Consider the following 13,425-nt stretch of genomic DNA (forward strand, 5'->3'; position numbering starts at 1 on the left):
GTAAGAAACTATTCCCTTCTCCAGCATTGGATCTTTCATGGATTCACATGCTTAGAATAGATTGTATAGCAGTAACACCTGAAACGGTGGTGAGAATGTAATGTAATATACCCTCACCATAATACACAATGCATATGTACAGTAGGAATAAGTTAAGTCATATAACCTTACCCACATAAAGTATACTGTCATCAGAAGGTAGAAAACAGATTCTCCACAGCGTGGAGCTTACCTTACTGAAACAGATGGCGCAGGACAGCTCTTCCCATCTGCACCTCGTCCGCATGCTGCCTGGCAAGGCAGTAGTGGCGGGTAAACGTGTGGGGCACTGACCATGCCGCATCCTGGCATATGTCCGTCAGCGGAATTCCTGCCCATAATGCTGCTGAGGCGGACGTTGATCTTGTAGAATGGCCTCTAGGATGTCCTTGCAGTGGTCTTCCAGCCTTGGAGTGACAAAACACAATCGTCGATGAGACCCATCGAGCCAATCCGTTTTTAGATAGCTTTTCCTCTCGTCGACGAACCATATGCGATGAACAGTTGTCGAGTAGACCTGAATTCCTGTGTACGATGTAGGTAAAACTTCAGAGCCCTCTTAACGTCCAAGGTATGAAGAGCTTTTTCTGCTGTCGAAGAAGGGGTCGCGAAGAAAGTAGGGAGAACAATGGACGAGTGTTTGTGATACACTGTCGGAACTTTTGGGACGAACGTCGGATTAGTATCCAAGACCACTTTGTCCTTAAAGAATCTTAAGTATGGCGGGTCTACGACCAGCACTTGCAGTTCCGAGATTCTCCTGGCCGATGTGATAGCAATCAAGAATGCCAACTTCCACGATATGAATTTTATGTCGGACGTGGCCATAGGCTCAAAAGGCGGTTTCATTAAGCCTGCCAACACTGTGTTGAGACTCCAAGTTGGAGGGCAACGTTTCTCCGGGGGAAAAGTTCAAAATAAACCCCTCATGAAGTGTTTCACAAGTCTGTCGCTAAATAGAGGAGACGACTGTCTCTTCCGCGTGAACCTCGAGATGGCCGCCAGGTGCACCTTTATCGATGTGAAGGATAAACCCCTCTCCGCCAAGAGAAGCAGGTAAGGTAGAACTTGTTCCGGCGTCACCAACAACGGTTGTAGACCTTGTTGTTCTCGACACCATTCACAGAACCTCCGCCACTTATAGGTGTAAGATTTGTTTGTAGAAGGGGCTCGAGCCGCCTGCAGAATTTTTTGACAATCCTCCGAAACGTCTAAAGCACCGAACTGCGAAAAGTCAGCAGCCAGGCTGTAAGGTTGAGACTGTCCGGGTCGTGATGCCACACCGTGCCTTTGTCCCGGGATAGTAGATTCGGGACTCTCGGAAACGCTATAGGATGTTCCAGCGACAGGTGAAGCAGGTCGGAGAACCACGGTTGCCGCGGCCAGTATGGTGCCACTAGAATTACCCGGCAATTGTATCTGCGTATCCACTGTATTGTCCTCCGTATGAGGGGGTACGGGGGAAAAGCATAAAGGAACATGTCCGTCCATGGGAAGGAGAATGCCTTCCCCATGGAACCCTCTTGAGGCCATCTGCTTGCGATTTGCTCGCATATCTTGTTGTCTTTGGTCGCAAAGGCGTCCAGAGGGGGGTGACCCCATTTCTCGAACACTGTCATCAGTTGAACTGTGTCCATTTCCCATTCGTGTATCTGGGCCATGCTTCTGCTGAGGGAGTATGCTTGCGAGTTCCTCACTCCCGGGAGGTGGTGAGCTACGATGGAAATTTCGTGCTTTAATGCCCAATGCCATGTTTTCTGGGCCTCTATGGAAAGAGTTCTTGATCGCGTCCCTCCTTGTTTCCTTAGATAAAACATGGCCGTTGTATTGTCGGTCAGTACTCGTACTCGCGATCTCTTGATGTGTGGTAGGAATGCTTTCAAGGCCCCTCGTACTGCTTTGAGCTCCATCACGTTTATGTTTAGGAGTGACTGCGTTGGAGACCAGCGACCTTGCGTTTGGAGAGCACCCATGTGAGCTCCCCATCCGGTTAGGGACGCATCCGTGACTATGATTCGCTGAAACTCCGGTTCCTGTAGGGGTACACCGTTGTTCAGATTGTGGAAGCTCTGCCACCACTGAAGGGTCCGAAGCAGCTTGTCATCGTCGATGGTTCTCTTGTCTGACCACAATCCTTGGGCCTGCGTCCATCGGTCCGCAAGGAATTCCTGGACTGGCCTCATGAATAGGCGACAGTTTGCCACCAGATGGATGCAGGATGCCATGGCCCCTAGGACCGAAACGTATTTTCTCACTGAGAGCCTGGTGTTTTGACGTAGTCGGCTCGCCAGCTGATTGAGTTTTGAGGTTCTGTCCAGAGAAGGTTTCACTAGCCCTAACTGGGTCTCGAACTGTGCCCCCAGGAATACCAGCGTTCTCAATGGCCGCAGAGAGGATTTTTTGAAGTTTATGGCGAATCCCAGCTGTTGTAGAAGCTGCATGGTGGCTTGTAAACTTGTGTTGGTCGACGCCGGGGAGGATCCCCTTACCAGCCAGTCGTCGAGGTATGGGTATGCATGGTGGCCTTGCTTCCTTAGCCAGGCCGCAACTGGAGCCAGGCATTTGGTGAACGTTCTGGGGGAGGTCTTGAGCCCAAAGGGAAGAACCGTGAACTGGTAGTGAGTCCGCCCTATTACAAATCTCAGGAATTTCCTGTGTCTGACACATTGGAATATGGAAGTACGCGTCCTGTAAATCCAGGGACGCAAGAAAATCCCCTTCTTGAACGGCGCGGATCACTTCCTGCAAAGTGAGCATTTTGAATTTTAGGCTCTTTAAAGACTTGTTGAAATCGCATAAGTCTAAAATGAGACGCCATTTGCCGTTCGGCTTTTTTACGACGAAGTATCTTGAGTAGACTCCTTGACCTCTCTGTGATGTTGGAACTAATTCTATCACGCCCTTTGCTAACATGAGTGTTACCTCTTGTTGCAGTACCCTCAGATGGGAATGAGCGGTGAACGCAGGTGGAATGTGCGGAGGGCTGTGTTTGAATTGTAGAGAGTGTCCGTTTCTTATGGTGTCCAGCACCCATTGATCCGTCGTTATTCGTTCCCATTCGTCGACATAGGCCGACACTCTTCCCCCCAGAACAGTGTGTTGTATGTCACTGCTGGTCTTTATTTTGCTTGTCTCTCGACGACGACGGATAGGATGGTCTTTTTCTGGACGTCTGGAAGTTACGGCGTCGGTTTGCCGTTTGGGAGGCACGCCTGTATCCCTGGGAGGGGTAAGCCGACCTGCCAAAGGATCTGTCTCCAGACGCAGAGAATCTTGAATTACCTGAAGCCCCTCTAAAGGGACGAAAGGACTTGTAGCTTCGGCCACTCTGGAGGGCACCCAATGAACGTGCCGTGTCCGAATCCTCTTTCATTCCCTTTAGGGCTTCGTCCACCTTCTCACCGAATAGAAGGTCTCCCTCAAACAGCATGTCTAATACTTTGTATTGTACCTCTGGCCTGAAGTTGGTACACTTAAGCCATGACTGTCGTCGTAATACGACCCCATTATTGACTTGCTTGAAGCCTGACTCAGCGAGGTCCACCGCGATGTTTATTGCGTGATTTGAGGCTTCCTCACCCTCTCGGACAAGTAACATTGCTGCCTTCCTATGCTCTTCCGGAAGATGATCAAGCAACGGAGCTAGCCTGTACCACATCTCTCTATCGTATCTGGCTACAATCGCCAGAGAGTTTGCGGCCTTTACTGTGGTTGCTCCCACGGATAGCACTTTTTTGCCAAAGGCATCCTGCCGTCTCGCTTCATTTTCCGGCAGAGTCGTGCACTTGTGCTGGGCCTTCGCCTTCCCTGCCGCTGCCGCCGACACCACTGAGTCTGGCGTTGGTTGGGAGGATAAACACTAGGGGGAAGACTCTGGAGCCTTAAACTTTTTCTCGAGGCGTCCTTTCACTGCCGGCTCTGAAAAAGGGTGACGCATTGTCTGCAACCCCTCCTTCCACACGTGGTCTAGTATTGGTATTGAGAACACAGACCTCCTTCTCTTACCCATGTGGTCGAACAAAAAACAGTCCTTTTTCTGTTCTTCCTGGGATAAACCAAATTCTTTACACGCCTTCTCCATCATTGAATGGAATGATGCAATGTCGTCCGGAGGGGACGGGTGAGCTGGGCTTCTAGGGGTTTCCAACTCCACCTCTGACTCCCAGGTTGGGTCCCTGGAGGGGGATGATGAGATATCCGACATGGCTCCCCTGTCAGACTCCGAATCTGGCAGCTCACCTTCCTCTTGTGCCGGTGCTGAGATTGGCGTGCATAGGTGCGTCGGTGGACGGGAAGGGCCCGGCTCGTCGATGGGTGACTGTGGCAGGTTTGCCTGAGGTAGTCTCTGGTCCAACGACTGTAGCAAGGACTGAAGCGTGGACAGAATTTCCAACGACAAAACAGATTGAGGAGAGGGGCAGATCCCGGTATACCGGATCCCCCTCGTCCACGACTTGTCAGCCACTCGTAGCCCTAGGTCTGCTGGGCCAGCTATTCTCTCGTTCTCGTCCTCCGAGGACAGCAACACCGCCTGTTCTTGCAGTAAAGTATCCGGGGGGATCGGATCAAAAACCTCAGGCCTCCAGTAGAACCCCCGTCGACGAGGCCATCGTCGTCGCCGCTGTTGGTGGGACGGTGGATGCCACCGGCATTAGTGGCAGGGTGGATGCCGATGACTGGACCGCCGTCGACGACGGTGACTTAGCAGGTGGTTTAGGCGGTCCCGCCTTTTCCCCACTTGGCCTGCTTTTACTCGACTCGTGGTCGATCTATGATGACCGCCCGAGGAGGATTTCGGCCTTTCCTTTTCATGCTTTTTTGATGATGATTTTTTTGACGAGGAGTCTCTAGTTGAGTGACTCCCAGATGACTCTTTTTCCGTCGGTCGAGATTTTTTCGCCGGTGGTTCCGACGAGGTAGCGCGGCGTGATGTTTTCGCCGATTGTGTGGAGCCTACCTCCGAAGGGGGGTATGCCCCCGCTCCATCATTCAGCCATGCCACCAGCCGTCGACTCCGGTCTTTGAGGGTTTTTTGAGAAAACCCTTTGCATATGTCGCAGTTATCAGCCGAATGATGAGGGTGGAGGCAATATATACAATCCATATGTCCCGTCCCCCTCGTAAACCTTTTTCAAGCCGCACGTCGCGCACGGACGGAACAGCGCTTTTCCTGACGTGGAGGACATTTTCTCTAACTTCAACTCCAGGTATACAGCCTTGTACAAAATAGTAAGACAACGCGAGGAAATCCCACTACTTTGGAGACGGTTGAAATCTGAAGGGGAGCCGCGGGGGAGGGCCTCTTATACTGGGATGGCCTACGGAGAATGCGTAGGCGGGTACTAGAAGGACGTAGATACGACACAAAAGTGTCGGAAGTTTTCCTATAGGAAAAGGCTATATATGTGTACCGAGGGGTCCCAGCCTGACGACGGGGAATATTCTAAGCATGTGAATCCATGAAAGATCCAATGCTGGAGAAATATAATGATTTTGATATTAACCAATTTGGTCACAAAAGGTTGCAGCACATGGCCCTTTACTTAGTAAAGTGCCCCTCCACAGCTTTAAGGCTCAAATTCCTAAGATTCAGGTTAAATCTCTGGCCCACTAGGGAAATTCTAGCACAACGGATAATAATATCACCCACTTTGTATTACTCTCATTTTTGTCAGGTGATTACGGAAAAAGAGACACTTCAGCACTTATTGACAAAATGTCCAGAACTTCCAAAGAATGTTGCATTTCAAAAACTTGTTATGCATATATAATGATGAAGGTGATGAAAGTTTGGCGCTTGTTTTCAACAGAGAGAATGACGTTTATGAAAGCTATAACTCAATTCCTAGACTGTGTATTACCATCAGAAACTATCCCTTGAGTGAATATATATCTGGCTGAGTCTTAAGTTAGACTTTATCAGATTCATACAGCGAGTATTCTTGTGAAATTATTGATCATATACAATTCTCAATATCTGAAGGTTTTAAAGGAATTCAAGAAATCATAATGCCGAGCAATTGTGAAAAGAAATGATTAGAAAAAAATCTTTTATGGATAGTTTGATAATGTCTGCATTTTATGTATCTTATGTATTAATTTGTTTTCATTTGTGAAGAAATCAATTAATTTGTATTTGAGAAGTTGTTTATTTTCAACTAAATCAAATAAAAAAAAATTAAAAAAAGAATGTACCAATACACACCTTCATGTATAGGGCCTTCATTAACCCCCCGCCCCCCTGCATACTAGCCAGATAACTTTCAAAGCCAGGGGCAACTTTCCTGGATAGATAGGGTGCCAAACCAGCTGAGCATGTAATTTTTGCCCTGGAACCTCTCTCCCATCTAACTACATTGACCTTTTTGAATCGCACTTTGAAATTAGTTGGGATTGATTCGGGCTGCAGCCAGTAGCCTTCCATCCCCATTGCAACCAGCGCTTTTCTTATGGCTCGAACCTAGGGTAGATCACGCCCTGCCGGGTGAGTCAAACACATCCCAAAGTCCTTCTATAGTGATCCAGATGACCATATGACCAAACTCTAGCCCACAGGGATACTGGCTTTGTTCGACAAACAAAGCCAATGCCCTGTAAACCCAATTCCCACAAAACCGGGATATTGGCCGCATTGGTCGGCTGCCCTAATATGGACTTTAAAAATGTCAACTCTCCCACCCGGATGCATGCCTAAATTACACATGCCCTAGAGTTCAGTCCAATAAAGGGCTGCCTACCCGTACCTGTCTCAGATAAACCTGTAGAATGACACTGATCAGACCTACCCGCATAGGCCTGCGTAAATTTGAGTACAGCCGCAACACACGTAGTCAATTTTAGCGCTGCACTCTTTACCTGGTTGCTCCAGGCACAGTTGGCCGTCACTCAGACCCCCAGATAGTCATAGCTCATTACCTGCTCGATAATGCCACCTCACAGACAGACTTTGAGTCTGGGGATTTTCTTGGTCCCCTTTTTGCTGAACACCATTGACTGTGTTTTATCCATGTTTAATGCAAGCCCATTTTCCTAGCAAATTCTTTCAAAGGTTGCCAGTTGTCATTTGAGACCCCTAGGAGTAAGCGAGAGGAGAACTGCATCATCCGCAAATAGCAGATTAGTTATTGGCTCGCATGCAAGCGATGGGGCATCGTTCTGCTGGCCCACCAGGTGATCAATAACCGCACAGCAGTTAGCCTGCATCCCACAAGGTATTGTGGATATTTTCCATCAGTAGTACCAGTAGAGCAATTGCACAAGAAGGAGCTCTGGCATTACTGCCTGACCTAATAAGGAAGTTTAAAGGTGAAAAAACAGGTTTTAATTCGCATACATTACTAAACGCAATAAAGTATGGGTTTCGAAAAGATACGTTTTAGAGCTAAAATATACTTTTACTTCCCTTAAAAATAACCCGACTGATAATCATAATTATATTTTTCATGGTTGAATGTTAAGGTACCCTCTGTAAATAGTTACTTGTTGGTGCCTCAAGTGGAAGGTGAAGGGGGAACTGATCTTTGCAGCTTTAATATACACAGATAAGTGCAAGAGAAAGGGGAAGGGGGAAGGGAGATGTGCCAGGCACACAGAGGTACCCACAACACAATATATCAAGAACAAAAGTGCATTGATAAACCAAAACAAGAGGAGCCAGGACAAGACCAGGGAAACTCACAGGGCAGTATAATGGCTAAGTGTAAATAGGGTAGGGGCAGGCTGCAACACTGCTTCCAAGAAATCATGACACATGGCTCCTGATCTAGAGGCAGAGTGTGCAAGGATGGCACTCCATAGTAGTACAATAGACAGAAAACGAAAAAAGACACAGTAGAAGGGTCAAAACCAATGAAGAAGGCTCAGACAGTCCAGTGAGGAGAAATTAGAAGAGGAGCCACCCTGAGGGTCAAAGCAAATCCTTTGAAAGGAGAGAAGTCTTTCTGAAACCAAGGTAGTTTTATTTCTTCTTGGATGGGACCAGGCAAAGATTTCCCGAGCTGGGCCCTGGCAGAGCTTAAGGCCCTGCCAGCAGGCTTTCTTTTCCTGGGACGTACGACCACAAGAAGTCTGGAAGAAGAGGATTCTCTAGAGGAAATTGGCCTGTGCGGTTATTATGCCTGTAGAATGATGAGGAGTGCTTTGAAGAAGATCTGGGCCTCAACAAGTAGCTAGTGGTTGGATTTAAGGGCAGTAGTGATATGGTCATGTGGTCTGAGGCCCAGCGCAAGCATAGAAGCCTTTTCCTGGATGATCTGAAGAGACTGGGCCTTCTCAAGCATCTACTTCGCAAACAGATAAACTTACAGTAGTCGAGCCCCGAGAGGGCCAGGGTTTTGACCTTATGAGGGATAATTGGGAAGACAGAATATGCCTGAGGAGATAGAGTTGGAAAGAGGATTTTTAATAAAAGAAAACTCTAGGATTGGGGGGTGTAAGGGTGTCGAATAAGGATAACACAAGGGTGGTATTTTGATTGGACTTTATCAAGAAAAGAAACCTTCACTATCCCATCTTCTAAGAGGGGGTTCTCTGCCTCAAACTAATACTAAAGGATCTGTCAGAATGTCTGTCAAAATCTAACTCCATCGCCCTGTGTCACAACCTACTTCTTGCCCTTACACTACAACTAAAGTATAAGTTAACAGAACGTTCCTTCTCCAGGAGAACGACTCCCTTCTCCTCGTATTTGGGTGGTATTCCCAGAAGTTTTCTTTGGCAAAAAGCTGCCAGGGGGAATGACTCTTCCCCCGGCTTGTGGTTCCAACAAACCTTTGCACCAGTCAACTTTGGGAACCAGAAGAATGACTTGCTCCTCCTGGTATTGGGTCCCACACTCCAATATAGTGCACACCAAAGCCATCGGGAAGGACTCCTTTTTCCCTGGCATCTCTTGATCAAAAAGGCTTTCAGGTACTTCTACTTTCAAGACCAGGAGAATGACTCGCTTCCTGGTATTAGCAAAGTCCCAAATACTTCTCGGAGCCTCAGTGGTGTTTTCCCAGCCACTGCGAGACAAGGATGCTCGTCTCGGATGCTTAGTACACTTATGTCGGGGTCCCAGACTTCTCTCGTGGCCAGTGGGTATTGCCACTGCGACAAGAAAGTTCTCCTCGAATGCTCGATGTGCTCATGTTGGGGTTCCAGACCCTTCTTTGGTGGCCAGTTGGATTACTAGTGCCACTGCGACGAGGAAGTTCTCCTCTAATGCTCGGTCCACCTTTCCCAATAGTTTGACTGTTACTACTGTGTGGGCGGAGAGCATCTCAAGCCTTCTTCTCTTCCACCCCGTGTCCCTTTCGGGTCTCTCGTACGCCAGATACCTTCTTTGGGACTTTGTTACGCTCCGGGGCTTCCTGGGAATGGGCATGCCTCTCCAGCTCTTTGGGCTTCTGTCCTGCGCTTTCGCAGCACCACGGCGCTGCTGCACTCTACTGGTATGCTTGGCTCTCTTCCTGCTTCACGTTCGGGTCCGCTCCAGCTGGACACACCGAGACCTCCCTAAGCGATTCGCTGGCACCTCTGCTCTGGCAGGATTGGAAACTCCTGCTATGGATTTTTTCAACACCTGCTGCCTCTCCCGGCTGGGCTTGACCAAGTCTTCAGTCCTTCGCTTATTATACAATGTTGCCAGTCCCCGCCCTTGTGGATTGTCAAAGTCCTTTGTTATTCTTGATGGATTGATCTACATGCATCCTCGGGGTCATCTCGTACCAGTACTAGCACAACCAGTCATCTTCATGTCTTTTGTGCACTTTTGTCCTGGTTCTCTGTTGTGTTTGTTTCTCCTACACTAAAGACATACATATGTCTACTCTCAAGGAAGTTGTTTGGCATGGGGGGGGGAGGCTTGGGTGTGACGTTGGCCAATGGGCTGTACTCTAGGTGATCGTCCTTATCCCCAGAAGGGGAGTCCCTCCCACATTAAACCACCCCTATGGGGACTATTGGGTAGCGGCCTAAAACCTCCTTTACAATCCTCATAGGTACACTCAACAAATACAAGGAAGCGTGCCATGAAATATATAGCACAGCCAAATTACAATTCATGGCTTTAAATACTGCGAAAAGGTATGTATGTATATAGCTTTTTTTATTTTTTTAAAGTTGCAGAACCGCAAATCTAGAACAAGAATAGCCATCTCACCTCGATCTTCCCGACTTTTCCTAAAACATATGAAGACATAGCTCACTTTCATCTTCTCCTCTGCATATTCAAGTAGTGCCAGCAAGCTATCAGACAGGGGGAAAAGAAAACAATAAGTTATGAAGTTTACCGGAACATTCTAGTAAGGTAAAATTAGTCATCATAGGGAATTCTGATCTCCTAATCCCATAGTACCTCCTCTCCCATTTTCCTAATCGACGATTTCAGCATCTTAAATACCCTGCATTGGCTATTGCTAGAGTGAAAAGGACGCCAAAGAGCATGTGCAAGTGGGATTGTGCCTGGCCCTTAACTCCACCTCCAAGCTTTAGTTTCATTTTCTTTGTTGACCCCTATAGTTTTATATCCTATTGTGAAGATGTGCATACCAACAAGGAGAAATGTAGTTGCCCAGTTGAGTGCATCAAAGTTACCTACCTGTAGATCTAGTCCTCCAACATTGTTATTTTGCATCAATCAATATGTTTATTTTGGAAACATAGTTCCATAAAACACACAACATTACAGCAAATTGCACTTATCACATCATCACAGTATTCCAGGCAATCACATTGTGAAATCACAATGTCAAACACTCCAAGGTTCATCTGAGCGATAAAAAAGAACAATTAAAAACTATTCACAGATATGGGACCACGCTTGTGTTAATAATCTCCATACTCAAATTCAAAATGAAGATAGATAAAACAATCACTGTTAAACTACCCCAAATGTTGCCTTCTACATATAAGTAAAACACTTATTTCACATATAATACATAAATACATGGGGATAATAAAAGAAATAAAAACGTCAAAACACGGGGGCATGATCAAACACAAAAATAAACACAATCTTGTAGCCTCCCCACAAGAAAAACCTTGTTCATTACAGTCCTAATGTTAACACCACATACACACCCTGTAACCTATTTAATATCAAAGATGTAACTTGATGCCAAGACCAAGCACAGTTTCTTGGGACAGAATAAATGTCCTTCTGATGAAAGCTTGCTTTAAACACTGTAATAGTGACCAACTCGCTGACGGATTCTCTGCCCACAGCAAGTATTACAATGCCGGGCAACACTGCCTAAACTATCTCAAAATGGGCACCAGGGTCCTAGCTCTGATGTCTCTGTATTCTGGACAGAGTAGCACCAAGTGCAAGAGGTCCTCCTCGGCCTGTCAGCAAAAGGGGCAATGCTTTGCGCTCTGCTGTTTGACCAGGTGTGACAAGGTTGATCGCAACGGGAGACAGTTACAGCGTGCCCGAGTTAAGAGTATTGTTTCATATGGTTTGTTAGTCCACAGCAAGTACATTTTGTATTGAATCAGAGGAAATAATGGCAAAGCTGTTGGTTTCCTTCTGAATTGGACAAAATTCTCGCTATTCCTTCAGTTTCAATAGGGTTTTTTAATGAATTGCGGCTACTTGGCTAATCGAGGTGGGGTTGGTCAGATAATGCTCCACATTTAGTTTTTGCAGCGGTTTCATGACATAACCAGGGGATGTTATACGCACCCCTGTTATCTAGGATATGTATGATTAAAGAATGTCAGTACAGCTTTGGGATTAGCCCACAACCTACACTAATACAGAGCTGGTTCCGCTGCCATTACGTTTTACGTCTTCAAAATACGACATACCCAATTCACGATGGGTACCATAATTCGGGCTGACTGTGGGAGCCCCAAAATTATTTTTAAAAAGCAGTTAAATTACTTGAATTTCATGTGTTTTTCCATAACCCCATATTGTAGCTTGATGTTTGGCCGCTGACCCTGCTTTACTAATGTAAACCCAGTTTATCACATCCAGTGGCTTTTAATTAGACATGACCATGAATCTCCTTACCCCACCAAGTGCTTCATTCAACCTAGTTGCTGGTTTAGCTAAATGCGCCACTGGTTCCAGTTTAGGAGTAATGTGTATCCCCAGGCAGCCAAATACATAGACTCTCTGGATTTACATTATTACTTGACATCTCTGACATCCCAGGGCTTTTTCTCATAAGATGACAAGTCATTACCGCCAACTTAGTGACATGGACTTTTAGGTCTAGCAATGTCAAGGTCTCTGTACGCTGTGACGAAGGCCAGTTAAAGTCGTAGTGTATGGACGATCAAAACTATCATCAGCGTACACGAAAACTGAAGTAATCTCACTCCTATCCTCTGGTCGTCAGAAGAAGCCTGCGTCAGGGCATTGCATAGCCCGTCAACATACAATAAAAACAATAAAGGTGCTATTACACATCCCAGACGTTCTCCATCCGTCACTTGAAAATAGGATGCGCAATGCCCATGGACACCGCACCACACACAAGCTTGAGTGTTTTCATGTAATATGGTCAACAGAGCAACTATCTCTGCTGGGCAGCCCTGGGACCTGAGCACAGCCCAAAGTTTATTTATATTCACTGTATCAAAGGCTGTGCTTAGGTCCATGAAGGCCATATATGTAGGTTCATGCCTTACCTACATAAAGTTGGCCACAATTAGGTACACATTCAAAATGTGTTGACTAGTGCCCAAACCCGGGCAGAAACCCAGTTGAAGATCTGAGAGGATACCATTGACATTAACCCAAGATTCAATTTTGCACAGAGAAGCTCAGCCAAATATTTAAATAAAGAATTGAGGAGTGAAATCAGCCTATAAGAGGCCAGAGCATCCCTTGGACGTTTCTTGGATATTGGCCGACTTATATTTTTCCAGGAAGCTGGAAATTGCTTTGCCAAACATGGCATTGAAGCAAGATGTGAGTGTCGATGCCCAGAAGTCAACTTCCTCTCTCAATAGGTCAGCAGGAATGCAGTCCGGACGGTGTCCAGTCAACTCGTCGAAAAAAAACTGGTCGACTGCAATTTGGTCGACGCAATTTCGTCGAAAACCATTTCGTCGAAAATATTTTTTTATTTATATATTTATTTTTTGGGTTTTCGTTTAGTTAAAAAAAGGGGTTTTTAGAGAAAAAAAGGGGGTGGGGGGGACCCCCCCCAAAAAAAAAAAAAAAGGGTTAAAATAGAAAAAAAAAAATTTCGACGAAATGGTTTTCAACCAATTTGCTTCGACCATTTGTCTGGTCGACCAATTTTTTTCGACGAATTGACTGGCAACCGTCCGGACCAGTGGAGCGATTACGCTTTTGGTAGAATTTTGCTTCCATAACCTCGCCATGGGAAAATGAGACCATTTGCCCTTTCTACATTGGCAACAACTTGTGTCTCTATAAAAAGA

General features: G+C 46.5%; 1 protein-coding gene across 1 annotated transcript in view; it reads right to left on the bottom strand.

Moving 5' to 3' along the window:
* The window catches only part of OAZ2 (ornithine decarboxylase antizyme 2), a 198,156-nt gene that overhangs the window by 47,596 nt on the left and 137,135 nt on the right, over positions 1–13,425 (bottom strand). Inside the window, 1 exon segment of the mRNA XM_069625424.1 lies at positions 10,184–10,269. Within this exon segment, the coding sequence (XP_069481525.1) occupies positions 10,184–10,269 (86 nt within the window).

This window comes from Ambystoma mexicanum, chromosome 11 (genome assembly GCF_040938575.1).
Source record: "Ambystoma mexicanum isolate Mex_15411 chromosome 11, UKY_AmexF1_1, whole genome shotgun sequence".
NCBI lineage: Eukaryota > Metazoa > Chordata > Amphibia > Caudata > Ambystomatidae > Ambystoma > Ambystoma mexicanum.